Source organism: Lonchura striata, chromosome 1, assembly GCF_050655825.1.
Source record: "Lonchura striata isolate lonStrDom1 chromosome 1, ASM5065582v1, whole genome shotgun sequence".
In the NCBI taxonomy this organism is placed as follows: Eukaryota; Metazoa; Chordata; class Aves; order Passeriformes; family Estrildidae; genus Lonchura; species Lonchura striata.
The window spans coordinates 5,022,420-5,039,509 of record NC_140703.1 but is presented as its reverse complement, the minus strand read 5'-3'; the positions used below and the strand labels follow the sequence as shown (position 1 = coordinate 5,039,509).

General features: G+C 40.0%; 1 protein-coding gene across 1 annotated transcript in view; it reads right to left on the bottom strand.

Annotated features, from left to right (window-relative positions):
- The window catches only part of TMPRSS7 (transmembrane serine protease 7), a 42,758-nt gene extending 31,627 nt beyond the window's left edge, over positions 1–11,131 (bottom strand). Inside the window, exon 1 of the mRNA XM_021535411.4 lies at positions 766–11,131. Within this exon, the coding sequence (XP_021391086.3) occupies positions 766–816 (51 nt within the window). The 5' untranslated portion in view covers positions 817–11,131. The remainder of the gene's footprint in view (positions 1–765) is intronic.
- Positions 11,132–17,090: the final 5,959 nt, after the last annotated feature.

The window sequence follows — 17,090 nt, the reverse complement described above, 5'->3', positions numbered from 1 at the left end:
TTGTTAAAAATTACTCAAAATTGATATCACCGGATATATAAGGGGACACTTGAAACAACTGATGTCATCATTGCATCTACTGTAATATGATTTTTTTTAGAGCAATTCATGTATTAAGCTTTTCATGACAAAGCTCTCTGTTGCATGGGATTCATAGGAATATTGAATGCTGTGTGCTACATTATCAATATTTCTATTGGTTTTATGAATTTACCATAAACATTTTATAGTAAGGAAAGCAACAGCAGAGTTAAGCTGCTCCCTTCCCTCAATAAGGACCATCATTCTCAGCTCAGCTTTCCTTTACTGCAACTTAGTTCTTGTATTCTAGAACTTGTTTCCAGCTAACATTGCAATTTGACTATCACCATGCACTAAATTATTTAATTACATCTTTGTCACGAGTCAGCTCTCATACCACAATCCCCTTCTCTAACTTCTCTGGGAAAAGCAAGATACATTGCCTCCTTTAATGTTGCCTTTCTTGCCTAGAAGTTAACTTTTTTGGAAAAAAATGCTGCATAACACCAATATAAGCTTTTATGTTGCCACACTGATGTGTCCATTATTTCAATTGTCTGAAAATAGATAATATTAGCAACCCAGGGATAAACACATGTTGACATTTTCAGACTGAGCTATAAACCAGAAAATTATACCAAATCTAACCATCATATTGAGTTTGACACTTGAGAATTACATTACAAGTCATCTAATAATGTCATGAAATATAGAAAATCAAGAATGCTTAAGTCACCTACTTACATTTACTTCATCTTCAGGTTTAGCTGTTGGGGAATCATTTTTTTCATCCATTTCAGGAGAATTAATTTTATGATTTGTCCAAGCTGAGGAAGAGCTTTGCACCTTTTCTCAGGCACCCCTACTGCTTGTGAAGCTGAAGACAGCTAATTGCAATGTCCAGGACCAAAAGAGGCATCAATTTACTTTGATGAGTTTCCAATTGTAATCTCATCTGCCCTACTGCTCCTTTGCAAATGTTAGAAGACTGCTATCATGTAACTTCAGACTAGAGAAAATAGGCTTTTCGTAGTCTTTATAAAGTTGAAATATTAAAATACAAAACTGCAGTGCTAAAATCTATACATCACTGATCCTCATGGGTCCTTCTCAGTTCAGCATATTCTATGATTCTGTGAAAATGTCACAACATTAGTTACATGAACAAGAAAAGTGGCAAGCAAAATGCAAAAACGAGAGCAAAAATATGCTAAAATAAGGAAAAGAAATTTCAGCAACCTAAGTAAGTGTTGAAAATTGCAGATAACAGCAAATCAAGACGAGCATTTGGACTCTTCTAAAATCTTGTAATGTACAGTATTGAACACTCAAATTTGGTTCTTTTATTATAACTGAAAAATAAACTGCTCCAGGCAACTTACTTTATGTTATTAAAATAGATCAGGCTTCAAACTGAGAATCCTTTTTGTAATCAGATGCAGGAAGTCACTTGTATTATAACAGTTCCATCCTATTGTCTTTGTTAATTAAATATTTATAGAGGATGTAAACCAGTACTTTCCTCAATGGATGCTAAGTATAGAGCTGTCTTTCCTTTTAAGTGATTAACAATCTCAATGCCTTCCTTGAGTCAACTGCAGAAATGGTACTGGTGATATAAAAATATTATTTTAAAAATAACCCTTCTATTAATTTATCTTTGAAGACATAAAACCTAGACTAGCAATTAAAAAAAAAAAATACAAAACCAAACACTAAATAGAGGTATGGAATAGAAAAGATGTATTTGGAACTCATAGCAAGTGAGCTCCAGTTGTGATCTATGCTCTGTCCATATAAGCATCAATAAATTACTTCAACTACAAAGCAAAAATTCCTACAGTTAGATAATGTACTAGCAAAATAAACACTTCTTATCAGGAGTCATCTTTGGCTTATGCCCTGAGGCACAATAATTACTGTCCTCAGTCCCTGCTGCTTGATCTAGAACTGCAAGGTATTTTAAGCATACAAAGTGATATGTTAAGCTCTGGGCCATATAAAAGCTTAGCAGCATAGGAAAGTCTATCCATGCACTCCATATTACTATGTTTAATTGCTTTGAAGTCCCTATTTTTTTGTTTTGTTTTGTTTTTATTTAATTATGCTTAACTTTTAGGGACTACTCTGGTCTTTTAAAATGTTCATGTAACTCCCCGAAGTCTCCCAGTGCCCCAAGCACAGGGAGTACAATGCTGTAAATGCTATTTCAGAAACTAGTCCATAGATGGAAAGAGCACTGACAGGTAAGTTCCCCATCCCCTTGCACTACTCAGGGTCTGGGAGGTGAGAGGGTGTGGGTAAGCAGAAGAGCAGCAAGCAAAGTGGGTCAGGGAAAGCAGGGAGGAGCAATGTTGTTTCAATATTTGCCTTCTAGTTTCCCACTACCCACATTAATACTTCAATTCCTATTTGAATTTGCAATAATTTAAGCAAATTTTCCCCAAACCGAGTTTATTTTGCCTGTGACAGTATTTGACAAATAATCTCCCTGTCTCCATCAGAAAACCTTTTCCCTCCTTCCTGTTCCTCCCATTTTCTGCCCTGATCCTGCTGAGGAGAGGAGGTAGGGGCTGAGCAGCTGGGTGGGAGTTTGGCTGATAGCCATGGCTAAACCATGGCATTGTTACAGTACCTGGTACATACTTTCCCCTCTTCTCCTTTTAAAAACCACGAGTTTGAGTTTCGTTCATAATATTTTTACTTTGAAAGAGAATGCAGTCAATATAAAGAGAATGACAAACTGAAACAAAACATGAAACACATTAGAAATAAAACCATCTTATGAAAGTGAACATTGTTTTCTTCTGTTTAATTAATTGCATCTTCCCTATACAAAAAAAAAAGAAGTCTGAAGATTAAAAATATTCAAACTTAAACAGACTTCTCAGATCATTCACACACTGCTGATAACACTTGGTTTTATTCACATCATTCTCATTTTGGGGAGTAACTTCCTCATGCACATCTGCACTGAACACTCCCTCATCTTCTCTGCTACACCCCCAGCCCCCTGATGAAAGGAGAGGTTACAGAGGATCCACACAACAACAGCCTCAAGGCACAGCAGAGATGTCTGTCTGTATTACACAGACGTACCTGGAGGAAGCTGGGATGGCAGCAATTCAGCCTTCTAGGACAAAAAGTTGTCTCATGCAGCATGCCATGCTGGGGGGAGGTAGGGTTCATCTCACCTGACTGACTGGAAGTTAGGCATGTAAATCCAAGTTTGTTTTCTAGACCGAATCTATAGAGAAGCATTCAAAACGGAGAAGATGAATCACATTTCTACCACTGAGTACAGACAGAAAAGAGGCAATTATCTTACCAAACTTACCTTCTGCAAAATCATCTCTGTGTAGTAGAAATATTTCCCTTCTGACTAAAGCTGTCTTCATGATCAGCTCAGAGTCCTTCTTGCTCCTTTAACTGATGGGAGCCCAGACCCAACCTGACAGCATCAGCCCACTAACACAGCAGGGAGCTCCACAGAGCTACTCACCTCAGCATGGCATTTTTTCCAAACTATACATCTGAAGTGACAGAGTTTGCTTGTATTGCAGGACCTTCCATTGCTTACCAGAAATGTCTAACAAGCTGCATGAAATAATGGAGGAAAGTCCCTGCACAAAGCAAAGTTAATTCTGCTACAACCTGGTTTTATTACCTATAAGAATTCTCTTGCATACTGCTTGTATCTGTTTTTCTTTAATCAAAACTCAGGTAAAGCGCAGATTTTAACATGTCTGGGAAAACTAAACAAGAGTTTAAGAGTCAATTTATAGCAACCTTTCAGGAGGCATTCATGAACATTCTTAAATCAATCAATTTTCATTGGTACACAACCACACTGTCTGATTCCATATTTTGTCACTCCAATAATTTCTTCAAATTACAGCCGAGATTACTTCCAACAGAGAAGGGAAAAGTTTTGGCTATAATTTCTAATAAGCCACTTGAATTTGTTATTCAGCTTCATTTTGAACACAGAGAAAGTCAAATACTTATACCTTCTAAATACCTATACTACTAACTACTGTGATACTATTAGACTGTGAAGATCTGCATACATACAGGCAGGTGTGTATTAACATTTTGAATACATCCCTTCCACCAGACAGAACCAGCACACAATAGATGCTATTTCCATTTTTTGAAAGCTGAAATTTCAAGCAGGATGAAGTGATACTTTTATTGAAGTATGGAAGTGGGTGACAATTGATTACTAAATACTAAATTATTTATAACTGTCTAGTAACATATGTATCAGTACCAACTTTGAACCTCTTGTCCCCTCCTCCACTGAACGAGTACCATGTTGTTTGCTCTCCAGGTCTTTGTCATCTGGAGATGCAACTTGGAATCACAGTATTTGTATTTATTTTTCTTCTCCTTGACCTCTTGCTCAATTTCTGATTGCAGACAATGCTTGGCTATGCTCTAGAGGTCTCTGATGTAACGAAACATTTTCCAACAGACAAAATCACCTTGGAAATTACAGGCAATTGAGATGTCTTCAAGGATCCAGAAAAAATACATAACTGCCATTGGCAGAGCACATCACCTGAAATGAAGCAGCTGACCATCTTGCACAGCAGCAGTAATAGAGCTGTTTAATCTCAAACACGACTGAGAATGGCTTAGTTGATTTGCATCACATCAATTTAAATTAAATTTAAAACGCTAAGTGAGCACATCTTTTGGACACAATATCCATTCATCTGTCTGTGCCATTTTAAGGACAGCAAGCCCTTCTATTGCAGCAGTTAATGGTCTTGCACTATTCAATGCTCATTGGTGCCACCAGCTAATTTTACTTTCCATTTCTGTCTTGCTTATGTGAAATTGCTATGTGTAGCTGGGCAAGGAACAAGTCAAGCAATACTGACACAGCATATATGGATAAATACTGCTAGATTAAGTATGACTTATTAGGACAATTACAGAGGTGCAAAACCTGCTGTATTTCAAATAAAATAAATTCTATAAAAGATAGAGTTTCTGCTATAGTGAAGTTGACCCAGCTGAAGTAGCACTGAAACCAATGGTAACATCCTCGACAGAGGCCAAGTCAGGGCAGCACTTTCAACTGTTAAACGAGCTATTTCACTGAGTCTGGTGAGTTTTGAGTTTCTTTGTTCAGGAGTTATGGAGCAGCTTGATATTTCATCCCTAGAAGTGACTGACACCGCTGTTGTCATCCCTCACCCACTAAAGATTTCGATATGCAGAGTACCCAGAAGCCCTAAAGAGATTAATTCAAGAACTGAAAAAGCCTACTTGACAGGAAGTTAGTCAACATAATTTGACAAAGAAAAGTTTGCACAAAAGTATTTTTAGTGTTTGAGAATCATAGTTCTGCTATTCCCAGATAACTTACAAGGAAAATATGGTTTTCAGAATAAAAACCACATGGAAGCACAGACAAGTCTGTCAAGATGAACTGCTCATAAGGGCTGTTAACCATGAATATAATTGACCAAGATTTGAACTTGGTCCAAATGACCAAACTGCCTTATTGAATTTTTTTTTTTCCAGAGATTTTCTCTTGATGTACCTAGGTCACTGCAGTTTTCTTTGACCTTGACATCTTTGGGTACTGGCAGGCAATTTCTTTATCTCAGCTAATCTTCATTAGGAGCTGATCACCAGCTGAATACCTGCTCCTGCCCTTGGGCTGAGTGCTGGGAAATAACAGACAGAAGTTAAGAGGATCTGGACTGATGGAAACAAATGAAAGTCTAAATATAAAACTCGTTACTGTGATCCACACAAGCTGCTTTTTTTTTTTCCCCTTGCCTGCTTCTAGGTTCTGCATTACAGAGCTTGCTGTTGGCATGTTGGTTAGAGAAGCAGGACTTCAAGGGTTGGATATGGGCATGTTCTGCATATTGCAATGTCCTTACACATTGCAATGAATTACTGAATGGATTTGGTTTTGTTTTTATGTTTTGTGTCTGCCATGCAAAAGGCCAGCAGAGAGAAACACCATTTCCAGCTGCTGTATCTCCATACAGCCTCAACACAAAGAGCTTCTGAGCTTTTCTGCAGCACCATCATGTTATCCAGCTCCATCAGTCAACATCTCACAGTACCCCACTTGAGCCAGCTTTTTGGACAAAAGCTCCACCTGGGATTTAAATACTGTATTTTCCCATAAGCAGGTCCTATCCTATATTCTTTCAAGAAGTTTCAACTCTCCAAATGTTGGAGCCAATCACCTTGTGAAAGATCAAACAAAGCTAATCAAGATGATTGGGGAAATCAATCTTATCAGCAATTTGCCAAATCAGGCAAGCCACCTGAGATTTGTTTAAGGCTCAGGTGGATATCACAGCACACAGGCTGATCACACGTGGACAAGCACAGTGTTCAGTAAGGGCAGCTGGTCACATAAGCTGCACCAGCCTACTGCAGCAAAATTTCAGTGGCCTTTGCTGTCTGGAAAGCATGGGATAAGATCCCCACACTAAATCCTTTGTGTACAGTAATGTCAGAACCTGCAAAGACTGCACTTCCTGCATGTAACACAGTAGTGCTGAACGTCTGTGTCTCTTGACCTTCAGACACAGGGAGCTCCCTACACTCATTTCCATGTTGGCTACCAACCTACCTTTTGCTTGTCCAGACTTGTAGTGGATTTATTTTAACAGGCCAGATGGATTCCTCATGGTTTTTGATGAGTCAAAAGCTGCAGAGAGCTAATTTAGGACCATCTGAGGTGCTGGCAGAGCTACCTTTTTTACTGCCATGACCACGAAACAATATAAAGAAGACAAAAACCACATACACTTCTATAAGGACAGCCTGGGCTCCTCCTCACACAGCTCAGAATTTTGTGCACCCTCATGCTGTCTCTGCTCTTAGTTTTGTAAGTGACATGCAGGGCAGTCAATATTTCTCCTCCAGAGTATTCATTACACACTGAACCCATCACATGGTTGGGATCCCGTTCAACACATCAAATCTTGGAACTTGCCTCCGCCTCATTGTTTCTCAAACTTCTTTCTCATAATACTTTAAAGAATATATTTAACTCCAATTTCCCTTTGGGGGTGGACGTGGGGAGGTGAGGACATGACACATAACTGTATGCACATGATTTCAAATTGGTTATAGATATTGTATTTTTCAATGAGTCTTCATAAAACCCTGCATTTTCAGTGCAGCCCACCTCATGACAATTATAAAAATTATAATAATCATGATTATAAAGAACTCCCAGACACAATAATAAGTCTGAGGAATGCTTTGAATTTGTAATGAATCCTAAGGGAGGAAACATAATTCATTCTGTAAAACACTGAGCACATGGCAATAGCCACATCCTTGATCCCAAAGGACAAAGTGTAGAAGCACCCAGCTCATAAGTGATATTCTTTACAGAACTATTTTTGAAATTAGGTTTCTTCATTCCAAGGAGCAAAACAGTGTTCTTAAAATTCAGATTTTAAATCAAATGTTCTTTTAGAGGTCCTGGTTGCCTTTTGATGGATAGAGCACAGTTTTTTATTTCTTTGTTTTTTGCTGGACACAGGAAAAGTTTTTCCCAGCACAGCAGCTCTGCCTGCACAGAGGGGAGGATCTGGAGACAGCATGTGCATTTTGTTGTGCATTCAGTCTTATTTTAAGACAGCCAAGTAAACAAACAAATGCCAGTTCTCTTTAAGCAATGTACATTACCAGTCTCTGCTATGAACAGCTTCCCACTAATGTGAATAAAGATCTGCCTTCCCTCCTTCCCAGCCAAGGTGACAGGACTTGCATCTTCACTTGCTATATATAGATTTAAATCAGAAGTATTAACTCAGCCTATACAAACATTGACCAAAGGAACAACTAAAATTCAAAGCCCCTGGTGACCTTTGATGACAGAAGGGGTGGTATTGATGACATTAATTATGACTGGTTTATGTTTCCATTTGTAGAGGTCCTTCATCTCTCTCTTCTCCCAAATGTTTCTAAAGGAACAGCTGGTTAAGCTCTTTTGTTCCCAAGAATTTAATTCTGTCCTTATTTTCCTGTGCTTTATGGGTTATATTTTCCTGCATTTCATTGGTTATTTCAAGTCTGCTCACAGGAAAGACAGCTTTAAAACCATTTATTCTTCCAATTTCTTTCTAATTTTCATTTTTTCCCTAAAGACCTACCACATGTATAAAACAGGCAGGTTAGCAGCAGCTAGGAGCTGTTTGTATTTAGTTTTTATTTGCTATCAGACTGCATCTACTGCTCTTTTCAGAGTTAAGCAAGGCGCCCAGGAGTAGTAAGAAAACCAACAGCAACAAAAAAACATCTCTTGTTTTCTCTAAAAATATCACTGTAAGATTTTGAAGTTTAAAGCATGCTAACTGTTCTCTGCTGGCCTTGATCACATGTGTTATTCCAACAATACTATTAAACTATCATTTTACAGTTGTTCTCCTCAACACAAAGCTAAAATACCCCTTTCATTTTAAAATCACTGCAAAGAATGTAACATTTCCCTGAAATTCATTGTGTTCAACACTAAAGATTCATTCTAGAGGTATGTTCAGGTTTGGGATTCATCCCATTACAGCTAGTACAGAGCCTCTTAAAGGAAGAAGACAATGTTCAGAACTAAAACCTTCTTCCTTTATCCCTCCTGCTTTTGTAAAAGCCAGCTTTTACACTCAGCTAAAGGGCAAGAGCACCATGGCTCCTGCAGTTAAGTGCTCCCTGGGCCCATTTATCTCCAGCTAATAATCCAATTTGCCTGGATGTACTTGACTCCAATAGGAGTGCAATTCACAGAGCAGCTGCAGAAGGTAGCTCTTAAGGGACTCATCATATTACTTGGAGCCAGGCTTTTTAAATAGAGAACATATTCTGCCAAAGTGAGGTAAACTCATGCAGCCTGCTTCAGTGACATGGCAGTACTGTGGCTTGCTTTATTTCACAACTCCCACTTAGAAAGCAAGCAGCACAAAACCTGTTTAAACATTCATGGATTCATTTTACAGAGTGCAGAGGCTGCACACAATAATTTTGCTTTTATTCTCATCCTACACCAAGTATAAAAAAAGTGAAGAAGACAGAGGTAATAAAGAAAAAAGTTAAGAAAAATAGGTACTTACTGTAAAAGCATTCTCTTTTTTTCTGCTTACTATGATTAAATGGGTTACAGGTGTCTCACATCCAGAAAACACAAAAATATACTACAATTACTTTCACATAATACTTCTCTTCATATTCTTTCTTGAAAGGTTATGGAAAAGCATGACTTACTAATGCATAACCCTCCCCACCACCACCACCAAAACAAACAAAAATATCTCTGTTTTAGCCATTGTATTTGACACCTCATGATCCAGCTCACATTATGGCAATGCTTCTGGGGGAAGGATTTACATAATTAAACATGCCACAACACAAAAAGATTTGTGCTTTTAAACAAAACCTCAAGAGCCAAGTAAATTTCTTACAAAACACAGTATGATTTTAGTGGATTTTTGGGACCCGAGCAAAAATGCTTTTTAATTGCAGTAAGAAGCCCTAAAGAGATTTCCAAGAAAAAAGGTAAAGAATGAAACAATGCATAGGAGCCTCAAGAAAAAAAAAAATTCCCAGTACTCAGAGCTGCAGGTCTGTTCCCTAAAAAACTCACAGCACTGACCTTCAGGTTGGCAGGGCAGTGCTGTGAGTGGGCTTGGGACTGACCCTGGCACAGCCCCTGCAGGGCTCATCTTCCTTCAGCTGTGCCTCTGCCCTGGTTAACAACAGCTCCAGCAACAAAACCCCCTCGGTGACAAACAGCCATGTGGGTCTCAGATGCTGTCAGAGAAAGAAACTGAGAGTTTCTAGCCAGGCAGAAGCCTGGGAAAGATCTGGAGAAAATGTAAATAATTCTTTATCTCTCTTGTTTTTCACACTGTTTATAGTTAATTCTATCACTGTGCATCAAGCACTCTGCACCAATGCTGTGAGTTGTTTTCACTTCAGGACCAATGGATTTGATCCTTGTGAAGCTCTGTATAAAGAGCAGTGTATTTTGAATAAATTAGAGTCTTACTCTCACAGCCTTCTGAATCAATCTCTTCATTCCCATCCTGCCTCGACAGAGACACATCCAGGGAGGATTTGCAGCTGCTTTCCATAGCCCCAGCAGCTCCTGCCCCTGCTGAGCCCTTCTAGGGATGTTCCCTAGAGCAAAATGCCCCAAAAAGTTCACTCCAGCTCACACACACCAGGCTGGGTGTTGTTCTTCTCACCATCTCTCTGCTCAGGACAGCCTGAACCTCCCACTGCAGGTCCTTCACATGCTCCAGCTACCAAATTCAAATTCACCTGGCTCCAGCTCAAGCTCTTCCTTTTAAGCAGCAAAACCTTCTTCAGCTGCTGCTTGTGTGGGGACCCAGCTGTAGCTCATCTTCAAAGAATCATACAATCATTTAGGTTGGAAAATGCCCTAATATTGAGAACTTATAATTGAGTCTGACCATTATCCATATTCCAAAATACACTTCTGAGTGTATTCTGTGAGTTTGTGGGCCCCACATTGGGCAATTCCCTGGGGGCTCCCCTGGCAGGGGGAAACTCTCCTGAAGCAGGAAAAGCAGACCCACAGGACTTTTTCGGTCTTCAAGTTCTTGTTTTACTGTTATCTTATCATGACTTCAGCACATTGTCTACACCCAGACCTTGCATGGGTGAAAATAGCACAGAAGTGGCTAACAAACTCGTGCTGTAAGGTCTTTTAAAGTCTAATCAAAAACTAAACTATTCAATTAAGAAGTGACACCTAGATTATTACCTTTTCTAATGCAATAACTGACCCCTAAAGACCCGCAATGAGGATTTTTCTGCCCAAACAAGATGTCACCCAAACCCAACAAGAAGAAGGAAGAAAGGAACTTAAGACAACACCCTGTACCCTCCATCTTGTGCCTATCTACAGTATGTTAAAAATCCTAAAATCTAAATTTCTCACCCATGTGACATACTAAACTACTCTCTACAATTTCTACAATCTATTTCACACTTTTGTGGTCTCTAGTTTGAGGCTTAGGAGGCCTTCTCCATAAATGAGGGTTAAAGTCAGTGTTTTCCTGGGACTCAGAGCACCCCAGGGTAGACAAGGGGATATTCCCCCTGCCCTGGGTTCCCACATCAATCTAAGAAATACTGCTTTGATTTAACACCACTGTCAGAGCTGTTGTGGCAGATCCATGGAAAGAGTCTTTTTAAGAATGCCAGAAGATGATGAACATTCCTGGTACATGCACAAAGTGATCTCCCATTTGCCCCTTCTAAACCTGAATTACTGATTTTTCCTCCTTGAATCAAAAGGTTTTCCTATTCTCTTGGAAAACTAATGTTGCCATGGTATCCCAGCACTTTAAAGCCAGACCTGAATTTATGTGACTTTTCCTGAAGATAAGGAAGGGAATTTGCCCCATTTAACCAAGAATGACACCAGCAAAGAACACATCCAGTGCTCAGCAGCCCTGGGAGTGTGGGGCATACCCATGGGTGCAAGTCCTCCTCCAGCACATTTGAGAACCTGGTCAAAACAGTGCTTGGGCTGAGTGCTGGAAGGAGCTGGAAGCAGCAGTTACCCTTACATCCCTTACATTTACATTATGTGTGGGGTGTAATACAAAGCAACTTAGAATGAAGCGTTGACTCATAATGAAACTAATGCAAAACCTGCTCCTAAAAACAAACCCTGCTCATTTCTGCTGGCCTTTCCATATCTTGGCAAGAAATGAGAGAAACAGAGCATTTAGTTGATCCTTGTGCAAACAAAAAGCTTTCATCCACCTCACATCTTTGCTGACAGGATGACAATGCATGCCCTTTCTTAAAATTCAGTTTGGAAGTACCCAGCAGTAATGCCTAAAGATTTTTGCTTTTCATATATTTTTCATATACTTGTAGTTTTGTAGATCATTAATACACAGTTATATAGCTTCTAGTACTTTTCCTGCCCTTTCTCTCACATTTTAGAAAAATAAGCTAACCCTGTCTAACACATTCCTGAAATTCTGTTTAGTCTTATTTTCAATGAGAGGAATTCTAACAAGGACACCCTTTTGCACTAGAACTCAGAAGACATAACAACAAAAAGGGCAAAGATGTCTCTGGAACAACTCCAAGGTGCAGACCCCAAGGGTGGATTGCTGGGGGAACTGCTCTCTTACTGAATGTATCTCCTAGATATACTAATTAATTAAGCTTATAAAAGCAGATCATCAGGAAAGTAGAGCTCTCTCCTGAGTTTCTGGACATCACTTCTTCTGAAACTATACATAAAGATTGAAACAGCCACATGGTCTGCAGAGCACTGGCTCACTGGAGCATAAGATTTACTGCTGCCCAATAACAGAGTAACATTTCTACCCAAGTGAGCCCTTGAACAGAAAATTCATTAGGGAGAAAGGTCACCTTCCTAATATCCCCTATAAATCCAACAGTACCAAAGACAAATCTATTTCTACATCTGAGGAATGGCATTATAACTTCACTTGAATGTCACTGCAACACACAGTGTGTGGTAGTGCAAACAATGCAGCTGAAAGCAGAAGAATTTCTTTCCACCCAAGGCAGTGATTTTCCCTCTGTGGTAACAATTAATTTCTTTTTTTTTTTTTTTTTTTGTCCCACTCTGCCATTTTATCTCATGGTTTTGTACTGCTCAGCCTTAGTTGTAGAACTGTGGTGGTTTTATTTTGGAGATTCGTGTGGGCAGAACAACCTCAGCAAAGTTAAAATAGATACATCAGTTTTTTAGGGGGTGGAGTAGTGGCTGTTTCTCAATGTTTTCCTGCTGGTGGCTTGTGCTGTCTTCTTGCCTGCCCTTCCTGCAGGATGGCAAGCCCCATAGAAGAGGAAAATTGTTTCCCATCAAGAGCTGTGCACAAAACTCATGCTGACAAAATTGTCTCTTACTCTGTTTGGTGACAGCCTTAAATTTAGGGTGCTGCAGATTGTTTCCTTTGCTAGCTGATGCATGCATTAGAACTATCAGCTTTTCTTTTACTCTTAAGTTTATAGAAGACTAAATAGGTGTTGGAAGTCTGTGTACACAGGTTTATCTGCAGCCTTGGTAACCTCTCCCTCCCTTGCTCAGGACCTACCATGGCATTCACAGAACAGGCTTAGAGTAAATGAATTAATTTCTTTCCTCTAAAGGCGCTCACTTCCCTTCTCAACATATTTAAAGTTTATTTCTAGTTAGGAGACACTACCATATCAGGGATGCTATTAATATCTGAGCTGTTCAAACCACCACTATTGTTAGTATTTCCCATTAGAGGAATGGAGGTAGCCAATCCCAACAATGCAGCCAGAGCCAAATGCAATCAATACAGACACAGAAATGAAACTTTTATGTCCTGAGTCCTTATCCTTGCTCCTTGGGGGCTCTGTTTTGACCTAAGAAGTCAGTAAAACAAGAAAGCTTGGTCTAAATGCACTGTGGCCCACACAGACAGCTCCCAGGTGAAAGGGACAGGGCAAGGAGCACCTTCCTTCTCCTCTCATCCCTGCTGAGTGTGGGAGATGCTGTTCAGCACAGGCATCTTAGAAAGTGATGCTGCAGGCTGATTTACTGGAGAGTGAAGCCTCTTCGTGCTGTTCACCCTCATTAGGTTTTATTTTAAACAGATCTTGTTATGTTAGCCTGGCAGCCCTCAAGCTCCAGCTTAATTGAGCTGGCTGTACTTAATACTGGCTTTCTGTACACTGCATTTTCTTTCTGCTCTTCTTATACATAGAGATAAACTTCAGTCTCATACTCATGGATGCAGTTCTTCCTCCCTCACACAACTTAACATTAAAAAGAAGATATTTAGTTGTCCATTATGAGGTCACAGTCTCAAAACCTCTATAAAGGCAGATAAATGTCATTTATTTGTCTACAAGTATGGCAAACTGAAGCTCAAGGATGACAATATTTAACGTGTTTCTGGTCCAGCCTGCTCTGATGGGGCTTTCTCTAGACAGTTGTTCAAGGGGGATGATTTTATGATTTTTTTTATTTTTAACCACAAAAATTATTCTATTCTATTCTATTCTATTCTATTCTATTCTATTCTATTCTATTCTATTCTATTCTATTCTATTCTATTCTATTCTATTCTATTCCTGAGATAGCTCATCAAGTTACAGCCAGGCTTCAAACAGGATTACAGGCAGCATGTGGAGAATCTTGTTTTAGCTCACCCTTGCTGTCAAACTGAGTCCAGAGCCTTCAGTGGGATGCTGTTCATCATCTGCAGGGGAACCCTGCCCTAAGCATTAGAGAGCCAGGAGGGGGAACACATAAACCCCTCCTCCCAAACAATCTACCCCTCAGTGTTCAAAGCTCCTGTATGTCTTTAATCTAATGAACATCAAGGCTTTTAACTACTCACAATACACAAAGATGTCACATAAATTAATTAGCCTTCTGGAAAATCTGCATAAATGCTTTTGATGCAGTAAAAGCAAATTTACAAGGCCTTATTGCTAATATAAGAGAAGTGATGATGTTTTCTGTTAGCTTGGTAGCAACTTACATGATACTATATTAATTTGCTTCTTGGCTTAGGATGTTTGTAAACTTAGTAGTAAGGATATTTTAATAGGAGACTATTAGTAGGCCAGGGCATATTAGCATTTAATTAACAATAATATTAATATTTCTATATCTGTTGTATGGGAATATAAAAGGATAAAGTGAACTCCAGAATAAATTTGCAGCATTGACTGCCAGATACTAACAGCTAGATTAGTTTAATGGATTAAGGTAATGAAAGAATATGTTATGATCTTGGGGATTGGTTGCCAAAAATAAGATCCTGGGGAATCAGTATTTTGGCCATTATTTCCTGTGTCTGGAGCTACATGGTATAGATTTTCTTTCCTGGAGCACTTAGCTGGTTTTCCCTAATACAGTTGGTTACATTTTTTTTTAAATATGCAAGCACACAGTGTTTTCTATAACTTCAATGAGGCTGTTAGCATCAGAAATAAAGTAATATACCCTGGTAATTTAATTGTCATGTAGCCCTTAAAAATGTTGTTTTTGGAGAGGACGTATGAATGGAAAATGGAATGAAAATTCTGCAGTTAGAGAGGGAAGGCCAAGGTCACCAAATTCCGGATGGACCCTACAGGCTCTGTACCCTGTGAGGGTGGTGTAGGGCAGATGGTCAGGTTGGGACCTCTCAGTCCTCTTACCTACCTGCAAGGCAGTTCTTCCAGCTCCTCCCATCCAGCCTTTTACCCACTGTGGCTGTGACTGCAGTTTCTATTAAAGGATGGTGGCTGCTGTTCACGTTCACCAATGTGAAATTTCTGCTGGCAGGCATTTGTCTCGCCATCAGCCCAGGTTTCTTTAATCAGCTTATTTGTTTCTAGTAAGAAAACCTGCTGGTCTCTTCATGCTACAGCTGTTGTCATATTTAGGGGAAGTTACTGAGCTACTGCCCTAGCACAGCTAAAATGTGAGCTCCCTTACCTGAGGTGCACCACCTGGAGTTGTCAGCTGTTCCTCTGCTGAGCTAATTCACCTAAGGAGCAGAAGAATAGCCCTGAACAGGTAGCAAACACAAAGCAGTGTGACAGCAGGACACTGGAGGAGCCAGGATGCCCTGGCAGCTGTTAGAGGAGGTACAAGTGGGGACAGGACCTTTTCAGTGGCAGCTACTGCAGATTCACTCCGAGCCAATGGTACAACATGATCTTCACATCACTTTCTCTGCTTGGCTGAAGTGCTTGGCTGAAGTGGGGAGATGTAATTCTCTTTTCCTGACAGGGAAGATAGAGCTTCCCATGGGCTGAAGGAACCATCCTTTCAGTTTACTTGGTGATAGGAATTTTTGAAGCCACATGAACCTGTGTGTGGCTGGCCCCAGGGCTACTTTGCAAACACCCAGCTGGGTTCAAAGCCAGACAGAAATCACCCCATCTATGTATGTAGGCACTCAGAGAGCTGTCAGAACAGATTAATCTTTGTTTGCTACCTGCCTAGATAGTATGTTTTCAGGCCTTCTTGGAACACTGTCATGAATTAAAAAGAAAAAACCCACAGAGTTCAATTATGTTTTCCTTCCCTCTTGCTTGTGGCGAAGAGGTGAATGGGCTTTGTGAGTGAAAGCCCAGAGATGGTCAATAAGGAAACCTGCACAGAAAAGAGTGTGCACCTCTCAAGAGTGTGTGGGGCACAGCCCCAATGCAGCTGACTGGCAAGTCAAGTACTCAGAGAATGCTCTGGGGGCCTTTGGTGGCCAGGTGACTGTGCCAGCCACTTCTTCTATTGACACTCCAGCAAACTGTCTCCAAATGAAATACTTGCCACATCTTCATAAATGAGTGTAACAGATTATTTGAATTTGAACTGTGGGTGTTTTTCAGGTCAGAAGCTGTCGCCCTGATCCTTAAGATTTTCTAAAACCTTCTAAGTTTACATTCTATTAGAAAACTTCCCCACACATTTTCTATAAACAACATATTGTTTTGCACTCCTTTGTGGGGGGTAGAAGAAATTGATATACTAGTAGTTTGTCCAATGTCTTTGGAGAGGTAGCCCATTCACTCTCCAATCCATTGTCACCTTTAGAAAAGCATAAAAGTTGAAGTCAGAAAATAAACCTTCTTCTTTTTTACCTTGCAGTGGCTTGTGTTGTGCTTTCTCGTGTCCTGTAGCAACAAGAAGAATTCTGGTAGTTTTGTTCTATTTCTTGCTTTGCATTTGAAACACAAATTTTTTTTTTGTGCTTTTCTTGGTATAGTAGCAAGTATCACAAGATGAAGCCTGTTCTCACCTCTGTCTGACAGGCTGTTCATTCACAGGGGAGAATTCCCCGAGTTTGGAGACTCACCTGCTTCTGGGTGCAGCGAGCCCGGCTGGGTGCTGTGCTTTGGACAAACAAAAGAAGTTGATAACTGACCAGCAGTGGCTGCTGCTAAACTGCCTGCACTGTGCCAAGGTCTTTGCTCTTTCCTATTCTGTCCCCACAGCTGTGAGTGGGCAAGAAGATGGGAGATGCACATCTGGGACAGCTGACCCCACCTGGCCAAAGGATTTCCCATCCCAATTTTGTCGTGGTCAGCAGCAAGAG